The 20,093-nt window shown below is 36.1% G+C and overlaps 1 protein-coding gene across 1 annotated transcript; it reads right to left on the reverse strand.

Annotated features, from left to right (window-relative positions):
- Positions 1-484: 484 nt before the first annotated feature.
- On the reverse strand, positions 485-11,699 carry GCG (glucagon). Its single transcript, XM_075711335.1, has 7 exons — positions 11,667-11,699; positions 7,088-7,188; positions 6,529-6,690; positions 5,645-5,698; positions 3,888-4,025; positions 1,597-1,740; positions 485-509 (listed from the first exon to the last, which is right to left on the reverse strand). The coding sequence occupies exons 1-7, from the start codon at positions 11,697-11,699 to the stop codon at positions 485-487; spliced, it is 657 nt and encodes a 218-aa protein (XP_075567450.1).
- Between the last annotated feature and the right edge of the window lie 8,394 nt (positions 11,700-20,093).

Genomic DNA, 20,093 nt, shown 5'->3' on the forward strand with positions numbered 1-20,093 from the left:
AACAGAAAAGAAGCTTGAAAAAATTTATTTTAGGCTATCATTTAATATCCTTAAAGCTTAGCCTTTTTATAACAAAGGTTTTAAGAGGAATATTCACTTCTCAGGCATTTGTAACTGCCAGCCCCTTACAAATAACACATATAATTGGTGATTGAATCCTTTGTGTGTAGAAGTCAACTTTTTAGAAAAATAATTTTATCATTAAATATAAATGGAGTTACTTCAGTCCTAATACATGGAAAATATGAAGATATGGAACTTTCATAGTCTTAAAGCTGTTAAGATAACCATCCCTTAGACAACAGGTTTTCCATATATAAACCTTTGGCAACGCTAAACTATAATACAATTATTTCCTGGCATGCAAGGTGACATAGCTTTGTTGCACCCAATATAAATGACAGAATACAGATTTCAGAATCTCTTAATAACTGGCAGTTGATGCAATGAAGATCTTCATTTATCCCATTTTTTTCCTGTGTTTTTACTGGTATTCTTCAAAGAGGTCCCTGGGAAAAAAAAAGAAGCAGCAATTAGGACATATTATAAATCTCCCAAGATGTATGAAATATGTGTGGAACATATTTTTTTCTGTTTAAGAGTTAGCAAGTGTTAGTTCCACAGACCCCCTCAATGCCTCTCTCTAATAACAGATTGAAAACAATTATTCCTAAAGGAGAAGCTTTTTAATAGTTTCTAAAAGATTATTTTCCTAATGGTTTGTTTCAATGCTGAACTACAAACACAAAAATATTAAAATGTTAATAAAAACTGTATTTTAACAATAGCTTCTAAATTTTTTGAGACAGTATTGGTTGTTTCAGATTTCCAAGATCAAATAGTCATTTTTGGGTGCTTCAGTAGTCAAAAGACTAGAAGTAATTAATGTTTACAGAGTGGACATCTAACATTTTAAAAATCTGGCCACTCACATGTGCCTTGAGTGGGCATTTTGTTATTTTTGAAATGCTTTGTTAATGTTAACAAATAATTCTTAAATATTAAACTGTTCACAGAGCTCAGATAGAAAATGTTGCTTTTCCAAAAGCTTTTGCCTATATACAGGCAAACTAAAGCAGGGTTCTTAAATAGTTAGCTATCAGGAACTCAGTTTACAGTACCTTATTCCCTAATGAGAAGCCACAATTTAAAGTAGTGTTTTATATCACGGTCTTTAAAGAATAATCAATTTGGTGTAATTTTACCAATAAATATTTCTGATTTTATAATGCCCATGCAAAGCAGAGTTTTATTTTTCAATAATTTAATATGACCTCACTTCTGGTAACATTCAGTGGTGAAACTCCCCTCAAGTTAAATAGGAAATTATTAAATAGGTTCACCACTGTCACCATCACTGTTCACCGGTGTCTTATCCTTATAAGGACACTAAACAGAACTCATTCCAACTATGATTTGTATTTTGCATCAGTGGTGAACCTATTTAAGAATTTCAGCACTGTCTGTAACAAAGCTTGTAACACAGTTAGAGGTATGTCAATAGTTAAGAGAAAAATTAGCGGTATTTTCCCTATGTGTGACAAATACATTTAAAACCCCAGTATATTAAGAATAACACAATCAAAATTCAGGCACCTTTGGGTAACTTTTGTGTTCATCAGCCATTTTAGGAACTCTTTGGCAGCAATGTCATCAAGGACTTTGTTGATATCACTTGTGAAAGTGCCATCTGCATGTCTTCGGCCCATTTCTTCGGCCACAAGAGCTTTTTCTGGGAAACTTCAAAGGGAAGAAATGATCAAACAATTTGCAGATCAAAATAAACAAACCATTTAAAAGGGCCTTGTTACAGGCTTCTAATACACTGCACATTTCCTGTGATTTTAAGGAGTTAAGGGTTGAGCCTGATGTTATGGCTCAGTACAGCATGATGTATATCAGAACACCTTCTGAGGCATTATTTTAACAACAGAATAAAGCATGGAAGTCTCCCTTTACCGGATAAGGACTGTGCCTTCAGGCGAGTCTAAATTCCTCTCTAGCATTTTTTGGAAAAGCCGTATATGCAAAAACACATCTCAGTCTGCAATGTCTGTGACAAGTAGACTAGGCATCAATAAAACTCACAGTAGATACACTAAGAATCGTTATTTAAGAAATATCACTACTAAAACATTATAGTCCAATTCTCATACATTTTTTTCTGTTTTAATTTGACTTAAGTCCTAGTTATATACTTACAATTAGATTGCATAAGTATTTTGATATTAAGAGCAGCAACTTCTTTGGGGGATTAAAATCCCTCAATTACAACACCTGTATAAAAAAAACCTATGTGCTTGTTTGCTGTACAATAGCATTTTATATTTGGAACCAGATCCCGATTCCTGCTCTCTCCTTTTTTGACCATTGGAATACCATTATGCTAAGAGCCTCGTTTAGAAAACTTTCCTCTCTTGTTTCATCCCATCAAATATAGGAAGATTTTAATGAATTCCATTAAGGTGGGCTGATACTGAAGCATACTGTGCTCTGTGACCAATGACAGGCAGACTGGTTCTTGTCATGCAATAATTTCAGGGAAGGCTATACACAAGTTTGACTGCAAATAATACTAAATATTGGGAAGCAGAAGGGCAGTCTACATTTACTTGTCCACCTAGGTTTCGAAGCTCAGTTCATCACAGCTAGGTTGTAATCTCTCTTACAGATACTGAAATACCCAATTTCTGCTCATGAAGATAAAACATGACAGAAAACCAACTGCAAATCTGAGCATCACTATAAAGTGGCAACAGCCTTTCCCTTCTTTATATAGCTGAACTAATTTTTTCAGGAAATCGTCATTATTTACAAAATTTACTTTTACCTATTTAATCTTCCTTGACTACAACACACAATCTTGTCTTACAGATTATATTTTATTGTTATTTATTATCTTTATATAGTGCAAGAGACTTACATAGTACTTTACAGCTGGTAGAATATATAATCAGAGGATGAACTGAAATCCCTGCCCCAAAGAGCTTACAGTCTAAAGGCACAAATAAGTACAGAACAGTTAAAAGCTGGGGAGTGGCACGTGCATGGTGTAGCTCCTAACAATGCAGAGTTGGAAATATGATGAGATAGAAGGTGCCTGCAGGAGACCGAAGGTAAGGCCACTCTAAGTGTAAGACTGTCATGAAAAGAGATGTAAAGTCATGAATGAATAGATGAAGTGAATAGGCTTGAGAAATCTGCAATGCGTATGTGGAGAATAAGATATTAATGAAAAAAATCAGAGACACAGGTAGGTCAAAAGTGTGGAGCACTGGTCCAGCAAATCGTGAACCACAGCAAAAGAAGTAGAGGTGTCTTAAAAAGGAAAATAAGTCATAGTTGTTAGGAAATGATAGTTATTTTGTCAGCAGCAACTTGGAGAGACTTTGTGGAGCATGGAAAGAGGAAGTCATCAGTTACTGCTGGGAATGATCACCAGCACATGGAGTACAGCTGATGACATGGGTAAAAAAATTAATCTTGGAAATACTGCAGAGGAAAAGATTGACTGTGAAAGGGAAAAAAGAGAAAGTAATTAAAGATGACACTGACTTGAATCTTCTCAATGATAGTTAAAGAGACTGTAAGCAATGTTATGTGAAGGGGGAAAGGTGGAAGTTAGAGGAAGGTCTGGTTTAGTTTTAGGTATGTTGACCTTAAATATAACTTGACCTTTTAGAGTGTAACAGCATACTAAACAGGGTTGTTTTAATCTGTTTTTGAACTTAATAATTTGAAGTGGTAGTCTAACACCCACGAAATATCTTCTATTACAAAAGAAAAACATGAAGTACAGCAAGAATGATCAAAAACACATCAAAGTTTTATCAGGCTTGATTTCTAAGCAAGGCAAAATTTAATAATAGGAATGGATGGATTCTTACTCTCTTCTTCCTCGTCCATTCACTAACCAAGCAATGAACTCTTTGGCAGCTTGACCTTCCAAATAAGAGGTGATATCACTGGTGTAGGTGCCTTCAGCATGTCTCTCGAATTCAGCATGACGCTTGGAGATCGCATTGCTGAAAGAAGAGCAATACTCTAGGAGCAGACTGCATAAGGACTTAATTTTTTTTAACCTTTATTAATTTCCATTTCCCACCCACCAGACTAGCATTTCTTATTAGGGAGAGGTTTTTTTTTCTTCTCAAATTACTCTTGATTTTTTTTTTCTTGATATCTTTCGCATCTGAAGACATTGCCTGTGTTATGCAATACAGTTTTGTGCAGAGATGCCTGAACTAGTTCTGAACAAATCAAATCAGGTGCTGAAAGCAAATATAGCTGCATTGGAATGGTCTGCTAGATTAATTAGCTATGACCAACAAACTGTATTGTGTTCTACAGACATACTTTTTGTTACCTCTTGTGTTAACCTAAAAATTTCCATTAAGCCACTCCTTCTACCTTCATCTTCATTATTTCTTAGCCAAACTATTTAGACTTAATTCCTTTTGAATTTACATTTTTGAATTGTTTTGTGAATACCCTCTTAACAGTCATTCTGACCAAGTAATAATCTTGGAAAAATTTCAAACCTGATCACCTCCAGCTTCATAGAGAAAGACAATTGCCTGCTCCCTCCCTACACCTGATGTGCTTCTTTCTCTGATATAGCACAAAATTATGTCACACTGGCTCTTAGGAAGGCAAGCTGTACTGAGAAGTAGACATATTATGGAATATTTTCCACAAGTAAGTTCCCTATCATTTCTGTTTCAGAATTTGCTAATTTCCACCCAATTTTCAGGGCCTCTAGCTCTTGCTATTATTTTTTATCTTCTTGGAATTTCACCATTCCTCCTAATTTAGTACCATCTGCACTTTTCATCAGCATGCTAACTAGAGTTGTTTGGAACGTTTTTAATGAAACATTAGTTTTGTTGAGATATGCTGTTTCATTGAAGCTGAAACATTATTACAGATTTGTTACTGATCTTGACAGTGTTTTGAGTGGAAGGATCTTTGTGATCCGGGCTGTCCTCTTTGGAATTTCTGACAAAAGGAAGAATGAATATAGGTATTTCAATCTCTTTTGCAAAAACACTTACTGGGTGTTTGTTTTGTTTGTTTCAAATTTCCAACTCCCCAACCCTCTCCCAAAAACATTGTCAAGAAACAAAATTCTGGCCTCCAGCAGGTCTTGTGTTCTCCTTTCCTGTAATAAGTGGTTTATGTAACATGGGACTGAGTGCTTAGGGCTGAGCATTGTATTGTGTTTTATCAGCTCTCTGCAAATTGGTGCCTTGCCATTTTCCTTTCATTAGTCTTCTCACTGCTTTTCTTTTCTGCAGCATGGGGTTGGTTTTTGTTTTGTTTCAGCCTTTTTCTATAAGAAGTTTGTCTTTTTATCTTATTCTCTACTCTCCTTTATTACTTAGAATGTCCTTTCCTGAAATCTATTTTCATCCTTTTGCATTCCTTGAAGCCATTGCACATAGCTATAGTATACAGATACAGGAATAAATAACATAGAGACATTTCCTCTTTCCTTGCAAAAAGCAGGTGTGAGATAATTTCTTTTGACAGGCATTTCTTGGATTGTGGTAACATTGTAAAGAATACTAGCTGGCTTTTTGCTTGTTTAACAGAAAATGAGCTCAAACTGGTTTTGAGTAACAAGTTGTGGCAACTAGAATACCTTGAGAGCTGCTCCGGGAACTTGTCATTTTCGTTGTCCTCCTGTCCTTGTTGGCTGTAGTGGAATTCCACAATCATTAGATCATTATTACCAGTACTTTGCAGAGCATGCATAAGATGATAAGATTTTATTGGTTATTATTTAAATATTATGATAAACAACCATGACTGATAGATGAATATTATAAGTAATTTCAGGATTATGAATTTAAATTAATACAATACCTAGAAATCATTACTTTACACTTTGAAGATTTCCACAGGGATTTTAAAGCATTAATATAATTTTTGGATTCTGTGGACAGATCTTCTCTAGGACACAGGGCATAGACTTAATGCTTTCACGTTATTCTTGCTCTTACCTTGGTAGCTTGTGTTTAATCAAAGTATATTTTCAAAAAACATGCCAACTCATGCCTTAACAGTAGACTTGTGATACTGGTAAAGTATCCAATGGTCAACAAAACTTAAACCTTAGCTCCCTTTTCACAAACGAAACTTTAGGATTAGAGTATCCATAGATAGGAAAGTTTTATTAAGGCCCAATGGCCCAGACCTTTACATTATATTTACACATCTTATTCGTATTTAACTTAATTCATTCACTGAAACAATCTGTCCCAAAGAGGCCAAGATAGTCTTTTTAGATGGCATTATCAGGTAATACTACACTTGATTTATCCAAATCCTTTTGACTGATTTTGCATATATTCCCCCTTTCTAATGGCATATTAACATTATATATAAATTTGCCTTAAGTACTTTACTTATTTGAGGATTGTACATGGTCTGTGATGGGAAGCTGAAATCAAGAAACTGAATTCAGCTAGATTTTTGGCTGTTTCTGTTCATGGAGATCTACAGCAATGTGACCAAAATGCTTACCCATTTCTTTTAGTGCTCATTAACCATTGCACAAAGTCCTGAGCTCGTCTAGTGTCCAAGTACTTGCTGTAATCACTGGTGAATGTGCCTTGTGAGTGACGTTTCACTTCATTCAGCTGTCTAGATTCATCTAATGGTTCAGACTGGGAAGCTTTGAATGATCTGTGAAAAGTTTAGAACTTGTTAATTGGCAATGGTTATAGTACATTCTACAGGTGCATTGACTTTTCTTTTAAAAATACTATTTTATACTCTCACAAAGTAAAAGCAAGTGTCATATTGATGCTAGCTGGCTAGTAAAAGGAATCAACATAGCAGATTAGATACTGCACAATGACAAGGTCTTCTTGGCTAACTAAGGCAGCTATTGTTTGCAATACCAAAGACTTCTGCGCTATCCTTTGTAATATTAAAAACTTTTGCCAATTCCAATAGTAGATTAAGTACTGTGTAATAGTATACAAAAAACTATCTTTAAGTCATAGTGTGTTTTGCTTTAAACAATGAGAAAACAAAGTTCAGGCGAAGTGTTTCTAGAAATTTGATCTAAAGAATTTACCTTGATTTCTCCTCTGTATCCTGAAGAGGATTTTGCCAGCTGCCTTGAACTATCATTAAAAGGAGCCCAGCAACAAAATAAACACTTTTCATTTTCATTGCCTGTCAAAACAGAAATAAGGCAACAAAGAAAAATGTAATCATCTTTACATATGTCTGAATCAATTACATCAAAAAAGAGACATCCTTAATAATGATCTGAACTTGCTGATACTGAGACCCCATGAGGACGGGGTCCATGTCCAGTGGATGGAGAGTGTAGTGCCTTGGGTAGGCATTCAAAAGTCTCTGTTCTAGTCTGTAGGCTCTAGTCTCTATTCTAGAATGCAAAGGGAGCTGAGAGCAGCTGCATCCTCACTTTCTTTTGCAATATGAGAATAAAGGTCTGTATATCCTTTGCTCGGTGTTCTGCCAATGGCAAGCATTAGATCTGTTTCTATAATATTGTTTTACTGCAAAACCACGGTATTGGTGTGACTTTTATTTTTTGCGAGCTCATTCACTAGAGAAAAAACAAAGCAGATACTGTCATGTTAGCAGCTCCCCATTCTTTCCTTCTGGCCCTCCGCCTTCCTTTTAAAATTTTATTTTGAAATAACAGATATTGCAGCAGTAGGCTTCTGGACTTAATAATGACTTACTAATAGGTGTGACTCCTTAGAAAAAAAAGACCACCAAACCACACACTTGGCTTGTGTTTGTTTCATGATGTGATATGTCAAGTTTTGCTTGTTGCACTATTGACATAATACTTTATTTCAGCTTAAGGGCTTCCATTATGGGGCTGTATGGGATATACAAGATATGGGGTATATGCTTCATATTAATGGTAATAAACCAAAGCAAAAACTGTTGTCTCCCAGATGTAACTCTTACTGTTACAGGTCATTCTATTGGCTTCAACCATGTAACAGAAATGGCTGGTGACTGGTTTACTCATGCAAGTAGTACAGTTATAACTTTTAGTGAAGAGTCACGAATGGGAATAAGGCATTCTCTAATCCCCTAATTATGTGTGCTACAATTTTCGTTATTTAATGTAGTAGTATTAGTCTGTTGACACATGACCCCCTATAGGACAAACTCTGTTGAACAAAGAAATGCTATTCATTTTAGGCTCACAAAACCCTGTGCAAAAGGGACTATAAGTAGCTAATGGCTAATAGACTCAAAAGTGCTTTGCATAAACAGGAAATTAGAGGAAATCTACTTACAAAATCAACTAGTATATACTGTTAATTTTTAATTATTTTGGATCACTTAAATTTATGGAATGAATGTATAGAAAAGGAAATTAATTTAAAATTTGGTGAGGTACTTCTGGCCTTGACAAAGAAATTGAATATGCCATTCATTCAGTGGCTAAATGTTCATTCATTGAATGATGAATAGTAAATGCTTATTCATTCTAACTTTAAAATCAGTATGGATCACAATATTAATCTGCCCTAAAGCAACAGAAGTTGCAATGAGTTCACATCAGCAAAATGTCACTGGAAATAATTTTGTCATGTACTTGGACTTATACTTGTGCATTTGAAAGAGCCCTTCTGCCATCCATGACACTTTCCTATGGAAGTTTATGTTACAGTCTGAAAAACAATAGGAGATAGGAAAGATAAGTGCATTGAAGTAAAGTCATAGGTGGCAAAGTAAGACCCAGGCAAAAACCAGGCTCCCCACTAAATGTAATCTGCACTGAACTCTTCTGGCTCCACTGGAGGAGTTTTTTATCAAAATGCAATGATTTATAAAATAAGGCAGTCTGAGTGAAAACACATCTATTCTCTATTGTAATGCCTTGTCACAAGAGGCTGAATTTAAATATACTATGGTGTGGAGGAAGCCATAAGAAAGTTATGAAGGAATGATGCATAGAGAAGGTGCAGATTACTCTGTTTTGAGATTTAGAGTTGGCACTGAGCAGTGCAAATCGGGGCGGGGGGAGCTATATGAACATCTCCGACAAAGTAAACTCCTGCATCAAAAACCTTACTCCTGCAGGACTTCTACTCTGCCCCAGTAGTCTGCCCAGCTTCAGCACGGATTTTTTAAGAAATCTGTTTCTTCCATCTATTATAAAATAACTTATAATTGGAGATGCAAAGCTTGACTGTTGGCAGGCATTCTACCTATGGTTAGGAAGAATGTATTGCTTCTGGTACCGAGAGGCCTAATTTTTAAGAGAATCTTAATGAATAATATAAATATTTTACTACAGTACCTCAGTGTCAGTATCAAAATATTTAAGGCAATCAAAATCTTAATAAAATCTTAATCAAACCCAGGAAAATAAGTTGATAAATGTAAGATTTTCCGGTGGATTGTACTATTAAGCAATGTGAGTTACTCTTCCTCTCTCTACCAGAAGCCACTGCCCGTGTTGCTCATTTTTTCATCAGTGTGTATGGAGACTCTTTTCTGCCTTCTGTAATGTCCTGATATATGAGATTTGATGCCTACACCTGTACATATCCTGCTATAGTACCAACAAATACTGTAGTGGCCATGTAGTCAGTCCTATTATAACTCTAACTATAGTATTGAACAATCTTTTCACTGTTTCATTTGGAGCTGTAATTTGGTGGTGCAACACTGACATCCAATGTTTATCCCAAAGAATGCATAAGTTCACATTTCATAGGCTTCCAACAATGGAACAAAAGCTCTGCCTATTCTCTGAGAGACAACTCTGCTGTGGTCACAGAAATGGTTTGATTGTAATGTAGTGACCCCCATGCTAGTTGATATGGCTGTAAATGAGTTAACTTAGACACCAAATAAAGTCTGGCTATTGCACCATACATAAGTAAATTTACCCTGCTTAATGGCCTGCTAGCAGTTTGGTATACTTTTACTTAACCTGAAAAACTAAAGAAAGATGGTTTACAGCTGCCCATAGCTTTGTTAAACCATGATACAGATTAGATGTAAACCTAAATTACAATCCAGCCTCCTTATAATAGTATCAGACACCAAAAGCTATTCTTTTATATAAAACTTATAAAAAAACATATTCAAAGCCCACTGCGGTCAGTAAACAGATTTTCAGTGATATCAATGTATCTTGGATTTAACTCATGCCTCAGTCCTGTAGGCTTTCAGATGTGAACAGTCCCATTGGCTACTTTATGCCTTAAGAATATGTTTAAAGTTAAATGAATGTTTAGCTTCCTTCTAAATTTTTCAGAATCAAAATCTGGGGAGATTACTAAAAAGAAAGGTGTTAAATACAGTTTTTTGAAATTAATGCAGTTTTCAAGTAAGAGAATCCTTATTAATAAAATAAGCATTTTTAAAAACTATTAAACTTCTCTCAAATATGTTCTTTTAAAAATTTAGAATCAGTTTTGTTTGTTCAACTCTTAGCACTTGCTATTGGTAACCCAAACCAGCAACCACAGTTTTCAGCAAGTTAAAGCAGCTACAGTTTTTAAAGAAGAAATTGTTATTTTACTCTTGGGAACAAAAACATGTTTTGTAGAGAAAAAGAGATGATCAGCAAAATAATATTTGTTCAGTTTATTCCTGCTAATCAATTCATTTCTTGATCAGAAGAAAGGTTTTATTTGCTCTAAGTTATTTAGGCCACCAGTATATACTGCTAAAAACCATGCAATCTTATTGTCAAGGTGCAGGAAAACTAAGGCTAATCTCACACAGAAAATTTTTGTTCCTATGCATATTAGACTAATGGAAATGTTTTAATTTCTTTCTGATTAGAGATGAAAAACTTAACACATCTCAGTTTGAACCACCAGAAAGCATGTAACAAATACGTCTCTCAAATCTTGATCAGAAACTTATTTGAATATTATTTCCTTGATCCACCTGATTGCTAGTTTTTCCAATATATTTTACTGCAGATGTCTTTTGTATGCTATGTGCAATTTTAGCTAGCTTAATTGAATTGAGTTTTCAAAAAAATCTTTCAAAAGTCAGATTCGTATCTACTTCCAGTTTAAAAATACAAATTATGGAGTTACAGCAATAAAAAAGGGAATATTTTCATATGAAAATGTATGAATGAATAAAGTAGATTTCTATTGACATGAAACTGTTTGCAAATACCAATTATTTCCAATTATAAATAAATTACTTTTTCCAGTAGATGTACTTTACATCTAATCTACCTACCATGCCTTGTGGAAAGTTCTGTGAAATATAATGGTTCTAGTCTAAGGAAATCCATAGTAGGATGGAAGACTAAATTAAATTTTATACAATAATCACAATAACTATTGAAAGGTTTTAATTTTTACTTTTGTGCTATAAAATTTCATTTTCAAATCTTACAGTGATATGAAAAGAATAGTTGCTTGAGACAAACTAGTCTAAAAGTAGGGCAGTGGGGTGGCAATTGTAGGGCGATGGAGTGACAATCTGTTTTGGACAGTTTTAAATCAGTGTCTGTATAAGCTCACTTAATTTGTTCACATTCTGCTAATTTAATCCCCGTTGATTCATATTTAGGCAGTATCTATAAGGAGTGAATATTTTCAAACTCATGTTCATTAAATATATCTAGAGGAGATACCAAAGGAGATAAAAATATAAAAATCAATAATTGTGTATCTCACATTTAAATTCTTACTACAATGCATGTCTTTCATGTTTTCATGGTTGATCTTCCTTCTTTCAATTGCTTCTGCAACCCAAACAGTTGTTTTCTCTTTTTCAGATCATTCTCTGTTGAACTAATTCAATAGATTAAAAGATTTAAATGATGATGCCATTAACTCCAAACATCAATGATTATAACCACAGAAAACACTAATTTGCCGAAAGATCCTGCACCTCTACTGCAAACTCTGGGCAATACAATTCAGCTAATGCACTCAGCTTAAACAAATTGTACTGGTAGTTCATATAAATCTTACCTTTTTATACTTTGAAGTGATACGCAGGAGTTGCAGGAAGAGCTGCTACTGTCTCTCCTGGAACTATGGCAAGCCTTGAGGATCCTGAGATCTGCCTAGCTGCCTCTTTTGCACGGACTTATATATATACTGTTCAGCTCTAGTAAGCATTACGAGAGTGCATCATTGCTGACAGTTTCCTTATTCAACTTAAAAAAAAAAAAGTCATCATATTTGCTATTCATTTCATTTGATAATTTTACAAGCAATTTCACACATTCATTCTGCTTACTTTATGACATCAATGCTAACATGGATTTGCAAAAGGAGTGAGGTAGCAATGTCCAAAGAAGTAAATATCAAACAGAAGGGCATTAGGATGACAAACAGTGGGCTAAAGGTGCCTGGGATTAAGGCAGCAATTTCTCCAAATTCTGATTTGCCACATTTAACATTTAGTATTGAGCAAAAGACCGGTCCTGTTGACATCAATAGCATCAACTTCACCTATTAATTTTAAATCAAGGTTTATAAATTTAATACCCTGTTAACAATAACCAACACAACTCCCCCAAAGCCCTTGAATGATTATTCAGGTAATCTTGTGCCAATATAAGGAAAGTGAAGAGATGCGAAGTACTGCAGTGATGACTACCCTATGCAAAGCCTAGCACAGGTCACATGTAACAGAAAGATGTGATTATCCTTAGGTGTCAAATGCCAACTTTGTAAATTCTACTGTATGAAAATTCATACTCACTTGAGAACTATATGCCAAACATTCATTATAAATTGAGTTTCACACTGGCCCACAGATTTATGCAAGATAAGCCTTTTGCTCATGTGTCTCCATTCCCTACAAGGAAAAAAAAACCCAAACCAAACCAGACTGGAGCTTTGTGGCTGTGTATGTTCTTTGCAACTATCGTCAAGGTCCTAAACCATTCAGTAATAGGGGCAATTTCATAGCTGTGGTGGGGCAGCAATGCCAGAGAAAACTATGTTCAGCCATCTGGTGACCACAGGTAGGAAATATTGACACAAAGCTTGCCAATGGCCCTGGCAGCTGAGAAGACCTGCCAGTCAGGAATATGGGTCTTTTGTCCTGTCTATGAAGCAACAAGTGAGATACCCCCCCCCTTCAAGAAATTCCTGCAGAAGTTTTTTTTTTTTTTACAGACTTCTTCATACACATAATAATCCTTTGTAAAATGCAAAAAAGGCATCAAAAATGAAATACAATTATTACATATGTAAGGTGCCAGGCAGTCCAGGAGACGCATTAAATATGAAGGACTCCATCTTGAGTTTCACTTCTGCTCAGTAGAGGGAAGAGTCTTGCATCACAGCAGACATCTCACTGAACATTAATGACAGCCTGTGCTCCAGTCTGGAGTGGCCCACGGTCTAATTTGTGGCACAAAGCATACATATTACAACAAACCCTCTTATTTCCCCTACCACTGCTCCATGAAGCCAGCAAAGAATTGTCTTCAGTGAGGTGATTTTCTGCTGCCTGACCACAGCCAGATTGGCATAGCCCATACAATACAATTGAGGTGGTGTATAAATTTTATAACCCTAGTGTTTGCCTAGAGTGGCAAACAAAATTTAATGGATCCTTCGTAGAGCTCTATCCTAAATAACTTGCTGTGGTACCACTGTATGGGTTTAGGGAAACATTAAGTCTCACTACACAGTCGACATAATCAATTTTAAATTTTTTTGGTGTGTTAGTATAATTTTTCTCTGCTTTTGGATCCATCTACTGAGATTCATGGTCCATTTTTGTCATTTCTAGCTACAACACAAGTGTCTACTAATGCTGCTGCTGAAAACTTAAGAGCACAGCTTCTGTTCCTCTCATCATTGCCTTCTATTTGTACCTTCAGTCATTTCTGAGAGCCTTATTTTCCCTTTTTGTTACTCTCCTTTTTATTTACTGCTTCTTTCCCCTCTTTTCCACATGTTCTCTTCCCCGTGTCCTCTTTCTTCCTGCTCCTAACTGTATTTTTCACATCCATTCAAAGTCATGGATTCCCAGTCATTGATTGGCATAGGATATACAAACTTGCATACATATTTATCAAACTTGGCTTTTCAGATTTTCTTGTTTGAAGCGACCAGAATTACTATCTCCATATACCAGTCTTCCCTAGGCAAACAACTGCATAACATCTAAGACATGGTACCAAAGGAGCCAAAATAAGCCTGGAAACAACGTTATACCCCAAATGTACTTATTTTCATGAGACGCTGATTTCACCGAGACGCTTTGTCATCTTTATCTCAGAATTATTTTTTAATCTACTTTCTATTTAAACTTTATGAGCGTTACATAGAGGACGCAAAATTACAGTTTAAGTGTAAGTCCAGCACTACGTATTAGACGGCACTGTCTCCATGAAGTTGGTTCTTTGCGGCTGCTGCGGGCGAAGGCGGGCTGCCCAGCCCTGCAGTACCCCGACGGGACAGCAGATGGTGATCCAAGGGCTGGTCAGGCCCTTCTTACACCAGGATGACACATAGACACTTGTTAAAATGGATTGCTACAGCCAATTATCTCACTGCATGGTGGGTTAAAGATACATAGCTTTCTAAACAGGCAATACAAAGTGTAAGACAATATCATCTCCTCCAGGAAACAGGCAGTTCTTTTCTTTTTGTTTAGCTCTGTTTATTCTCTTGTGTTAGATAAAGTTCCTTGCTTACAGTAGGGTGATTTCAGAAAAAAGTGTATGAGACCGAGCAGCTCAGTGCACCTGGTTGGGCAGGTTGTTACACAGGCTATATCATCTAGCAGGTCATCTAGCATCTAGAAGGTGACTGATTATTTGTTTTTCAAGTGATACACAGACAATAAAAAGTACAGGAAAGAAGTGAACTGCCATCAAGAACCATGCAACCTTCAGTTGCCATACCTGAAGCTATAGTAATGCATATTTCAAGAGCACAGCAAACAAGAGTTACCAAACAGAAGTAGAAAATTGTAACGAGTGTATGAAACATGCATACGTACTCAGGTTTTTTCCTCTCACATTGTAAAATACAATAGTTGGCACGTTTTGGCAAAAGTAAAGGACAACCTCACTCTCCTCTATATTATAGCTCACATATGAGACAGTACTTCAACTGAGTCAGACTGAGAGACAGAACCTGAAAGTGACCTGCCTTCAGGAAAGCTTCATCTTAATGTTTTTCATGATTCACTTGGAGTCATTAAAAGATTTGTATCTTGGGTTCACTGTATTTGGAGTTGATCAAAATTTCCTGCACCATCATCTCAGCACCAGGTAATGGCTGTTATTAAGGACATTGTACTGTACTCACTGGACAAAAAAATCTGTGGGGAAAGTTACAGAAGAGGTAACATGAGAAGGAGAATTCTTACCAGCTGTACACTGAAACAGATACTGTAGCAGTGACAATTCCAGCTGGCATGGCTTTTCAGAAAAATAGGACCAATGTATTTGTTATAAATGGCTAGCATACTCTGAATATCATATTTTCTAGGCTGTTTCTCTCAACTCTTTAACTGTTGGTACAAGAAAAAAATAATTAAAAAAATTAAATTGTCAAGATTGGAACATTTTAATGAATTAGGAATGTGCTGACTTTTGAAAGTAAAAAAGTAAAAAATCCCCAACAAATACTTTCAAAAAAGTGAAACCCCCATGTTTTTCTGTGTATTTCTTCATTATATATTCATTGTTATTATATTATTATCCATTACATAACTAAAGAACATGGGAGGGAGGAGGATGTATCTTGGGGTACGACTACAGGGCCACAACCTTCTCTTTCTTATATTGCACGGGAAGCATTCTCTCCCTAACCTTGTCGACCATGAGTTCAGAGGCTGGGCTGTGCAGCCCCTTTTATTTTCCTATCTTTGCTACATGGTAATCAGCCAAAAGAGCCCTGCATTCCCCTTCTGAGAATTAGTGCGACATATATAGGAAGAATGTATGTATAAACATATGCATCGTTACATACATATGTGTATATATACATAACACACACAAATGTGTGCATATGTATGCATACAAATCCATGGCTACACTTTGGAGAGCAAGAATGGCTTTCTGAAACGGAGGATTAGTTTGGGGTCTCCAAGCCTTTGCACAGCATGCAATTCCATGCTCACTGCCATGGATGCCGATGGGTTTGTACCTCAGGAAGAGAGCTATTGTTAACTGCTGTAGCCCACACTGTCTACTCACATAAACTGGAATCTCTCCATTTGAAGTCAATGGAGCTGCATCAATTTGCGCAAGCAGAAGAGCTGGCCAAGTATGTACTAGTTACTTTACATTCTGAGAAGACAATGTTCATAATTGAAAGTAATACCAAATGCTCTTAGCAAATACTATGAATTATTCAGATTAAATATAGAGCCTTCAAATGACTATATAAAATGTTCTAAACAGCTGTGCCTTGTAATTGGGACTGACTGGCAAACTGGAAAGTATTGAATGTAGTCTGAATTTGACTTGATATCTGAGTAAAATGAGTATAATACTAACCATATTCTGGATCCTGGCTGGGGTTATACTTGGTTTTCTACTAATGCTGTTTTCTCTTCAGGCCTTTTCTTCTTTGCAGCTGCAGTAATCCTAAGTGAAGCAAAGCATGTAGCTCCACGTCTGAGGTATGAGGACGGCATGTTCATTGATATGTACAACTCACACAGCATGAATGAAGGTAGATCATGAAAATAGGTGTTGGGGAATGAATGGTTTGGAGTGGAACCAGTGGTTTTCTATTTATGTACACTTCAGTTCCTAGAATAAAGGAGTTTTTGCTTTGCAGCTCTAGCTTTATTTTGTAAAAGCTAAACAGGATTCATGGTGGAAACTGACTTGTAAACAACTGTATCTGTGGCTATTTATCAAGGGCCTGTCTACTTAATTCAGAACAACTGTGTCCCATCTTCAGAGGCTTGTATACCTGCTTTATATGACAGATATTTGAAGACTAGGTTTCATTGTCTGAAGTGGTATTTTTGGGTATCTGAAGTGTGAGATTCTTATTCAGAAGAGAAAAGAAGAGCAGAAAGTGCTCAGCATTTTCTGAAAAACAGATTCTCTAAAACATTTCAAAGTGGGAAGCAAAACTTTTGAGGGTATTAATTCATCACCTTAGAAAATCGTGTCATAAAAGCTAGCATTTCTTAGTTTCTTAAGAAGTTGTGTCCCAGTGTTGGCTCTTACATACCATATTCTGTGTCTGCAGTATAGATATATATAATTTTTATTCATATATAAGGCTAACCCTTAAATATATTTCTGTTAGCTTCAGCTTGATTCCTCAGGACAAGCCCTTTCACCTTGAACTGTGTTGAAGCTGTTACAGAACAGCCTATACTGTAGGCTAGATTAAAAAGGAATGGGGCAAATAACTGTCCAGTGAATGTTTGTGGTGATGCTTATCACATGGATTGTGACTGTAGACAGCAATGCAGAATGGAAAAAGTTCTCTTTCTAGAGAAAAGGCTCGGGAGGATCTTATCACTGTATATAAATATCTGAAGGGATGGTGTAAAGAAGATGGACCCAGGCTCTTTTCAGTGGTGCCGTGTGACAGAACGAGGCAACAGGCACAAACTGAGACACAGAAGGCTCTGTCTGAATAAAAGGGAATACTTTTTCACTAGGAGGGTGACCAAGCACTGGCAGAGGCAGCCCAGAGAGGTTGTGGAGTCTCCATCCTTTTAGATATCTAAAAGCCATCTGGACATAGTCCTGGGCTACTAGCTGTAGGTGGCCCTGCTTGAACACGGAGGTGGGACAAGACGACCTCCAAAGTTCCCTTCCAACCCCAACCATTTTGTGATTCTGTGATACTGAGGTGGTAGGTTTGAAGTTCTCTGCACCATTTCTAATGCATGACTGCAATGTTACCTGTTACTAGCACAGGCCAGCAATTTGATGTTGTGTATGTTTTTAAAAGGGTTTTTTTTGACACTCACAACATCCTAGGACATTTTCCCCCAGGTCATCAAAATACATGGTTGCTCAATCATAAAGCTTTCAGGTTAGACATTATTTCAGCAACTCAATGTAAATGTCACACACTGCTGAAGACATATTCCCATTCTTTGGCAAGAACACTGTGTAAGGCAAATAAGTTAACATGAAAAACAATGAAGCAAAACTGACAGCAGCATGATGCACTTATGTTTTTCATGTTTTACCCCCACAACTGCTTCCTCCAAGCCAAGGTAAATGGTGGACAGTTTGGAGGATGTGTACTCTGCCTTAGGAAAGAAACAAACAGACATAAGGGCAGATTAATAATGAAACAGCTAATGCATCCCTTGGGAAAGAGGTACCTTCTGTTATTTTATTTGACACATTTTCCTGAAATATCCCTTATTCCAAATACTCCAGAAGCTTCTGACTACAGACCTGTGGGCAAGGTGCGATCGACACGTTGCATCACTTTATAACTTATAGTATCCACAAAGGGCCAATATATCTGGCCAAATTTCCAGAGCTTATAGGATTTTCAAAAATATAAATAAAACGAACATGCAGAAATTTAAAGAGAACTTAATATATTGGTATTTATATGAGATTGATACCATGCTTTTCTGAACATTGTTCTAGGTTCCCACTGACATATTCAGGTATCTGAAACCTTTAAGCATCTGGGATAAGAGCTTGATTTTTCTTTCTTTCTTTCACCACAATTTTGCAATGGTTTCTGTGGTGTTGTATCAATATAAGAAATTGAGAGTTAAATCTCAGTAATTTCAAATGAATTGTGTTTCTTATTTGTAAAATAACCACATTAGTGAGACTACTGTTGTGTGCAGCAAATGCACATAGGACCATATAATCAACATCTAATTAGCCCCACTTCATGTTATATTTGCTTAATGTTAACTTTCTTAGAGCTATAATTTTTTCCTTTAACCATTATAGCAGCTGAATTTTAATTACATTACCAACAAAAAGCTCATTAACGTCACATAATTGGCTGCGTTTCCAAAAAAACCTGAACTAATTGAGTATTTTCTGCAGAGTTCCCATCAAAGTATAATTTAACCATTATAAACAGCTTGGCAACTACATTTACATAAAGATGTGTCTGAGGAATGTTCTCATGTGTGGAAAATCAGATTTGATATTGCCATTAACAAAACGAAGGAAGCTGTTACATAGCAAATCACTTCCACATTTTAATGATTTTGGCTAAACCCCATGTTTTTGTCAAGAGGGTCAAATGAAACCTCTTGCTTTTCCACAAAGAAGCAGCAATGATCTCTGACTGAGAGTTAGGAAGCAGCTTGCTTTGTGGGAAGGCTACTCCACAATCTTTTTCAGGTTATTTTATTTTGTACTCTCACTGGCTAATAGCAGAGATGAGATACTGTGTTAGACAGGCCATGGTTCTTACGCAGTAGGCTAACTCAGAATTTTTTAAACACATGACCAGAGAATCATTTCATGTACAATGGATCTCTTGCCAATTATCTTGTTGATATTCTTATATTATGACAGGACTTATTTAATTACTAATCAAAAGAATACAAGTATTCCAATCATTATTAGCCTCTAGCATTTTTAAAAGACTCCCTAAAATAGCTTCAGTGGAAACAAAGCAAAGAAAGCCTACATAATCCTTTGATCCTTCCCCTGCAGTCTGGGATGAATGACACTGAGATTAATTTGAATGCTGAGGTGATGATTAGAGATTAAAAACAGGCTAATATGGCTCTCATATTCTGAATACAGGGAGAAAAAACACTGAGATAAAATAGCTATCACGAATGTCCTGCTTTCATATTTAAACCTGAACACTGAGAGTTTTGCAGAATCAAGGTTTCAAGTAAGAGTTGAATAAAATTTGAACACAAAATTCAATATTCTCGATAATTATCCTAACTTCAGCTTTAAATATTGTGTGTTCCTATCCCTGCTTGGATTCTTTCCAAGAAATTGAAAATAATTTTTTAGAAACTGGTTCTTGTTAGGATGCTAATTAGGTACTTGCACTGCTTTCTTTGTCCTTTCCTGTTTTACAGTTGTAGTTAACAAATGCAAGCATATTCATCTGGCAGTGTGCCTTTGCAATGGACCACCTATCTTTGGATTGCAGAATGTAAGTTTAAGCAAGATGGCAATAAATGCACATGGCATT

Source organism: Pelecanus crispus, chromosome 5 (assembly GCF_030463565.1).
Source record: "Pelecanus crispus isolate bPelCri1 chromosome 5, bPelCri1.pri, whole genome shotgun sequence".
NCBI lineage: Eukaryota > Metazoa > Chordata > Aves > Pelecaniformes > Pelecanidae > Pelecanus > Pelecanus crispus.

What these genes read in the sequence shown, in the direction of transcription:
- GCG (XM_075711335.1), bottom strand. Translation starts at nt 11,699, where the DNA reads ATGAAAGACATGCATTGTAGTAAGAATTTAAAT. An exon ending in ATTGTAGTAAGAATTTAAAT is followed by an intron (nt 7,189 to 11,666) that starts GTGAGATACACA and finishes CTGTTTTGACAG; the next exon opens with GCAATGAAAATGAAAAGTGT. An exon ending in ATGAGCACTAAAAGAAATGG is followed by an intron (nt 5,699 to 6,528) that starts GTAAGCATTTTG and finishes ATTCCACTACAG; the next exon opens with CCAACAAGGACAGGAGGACA.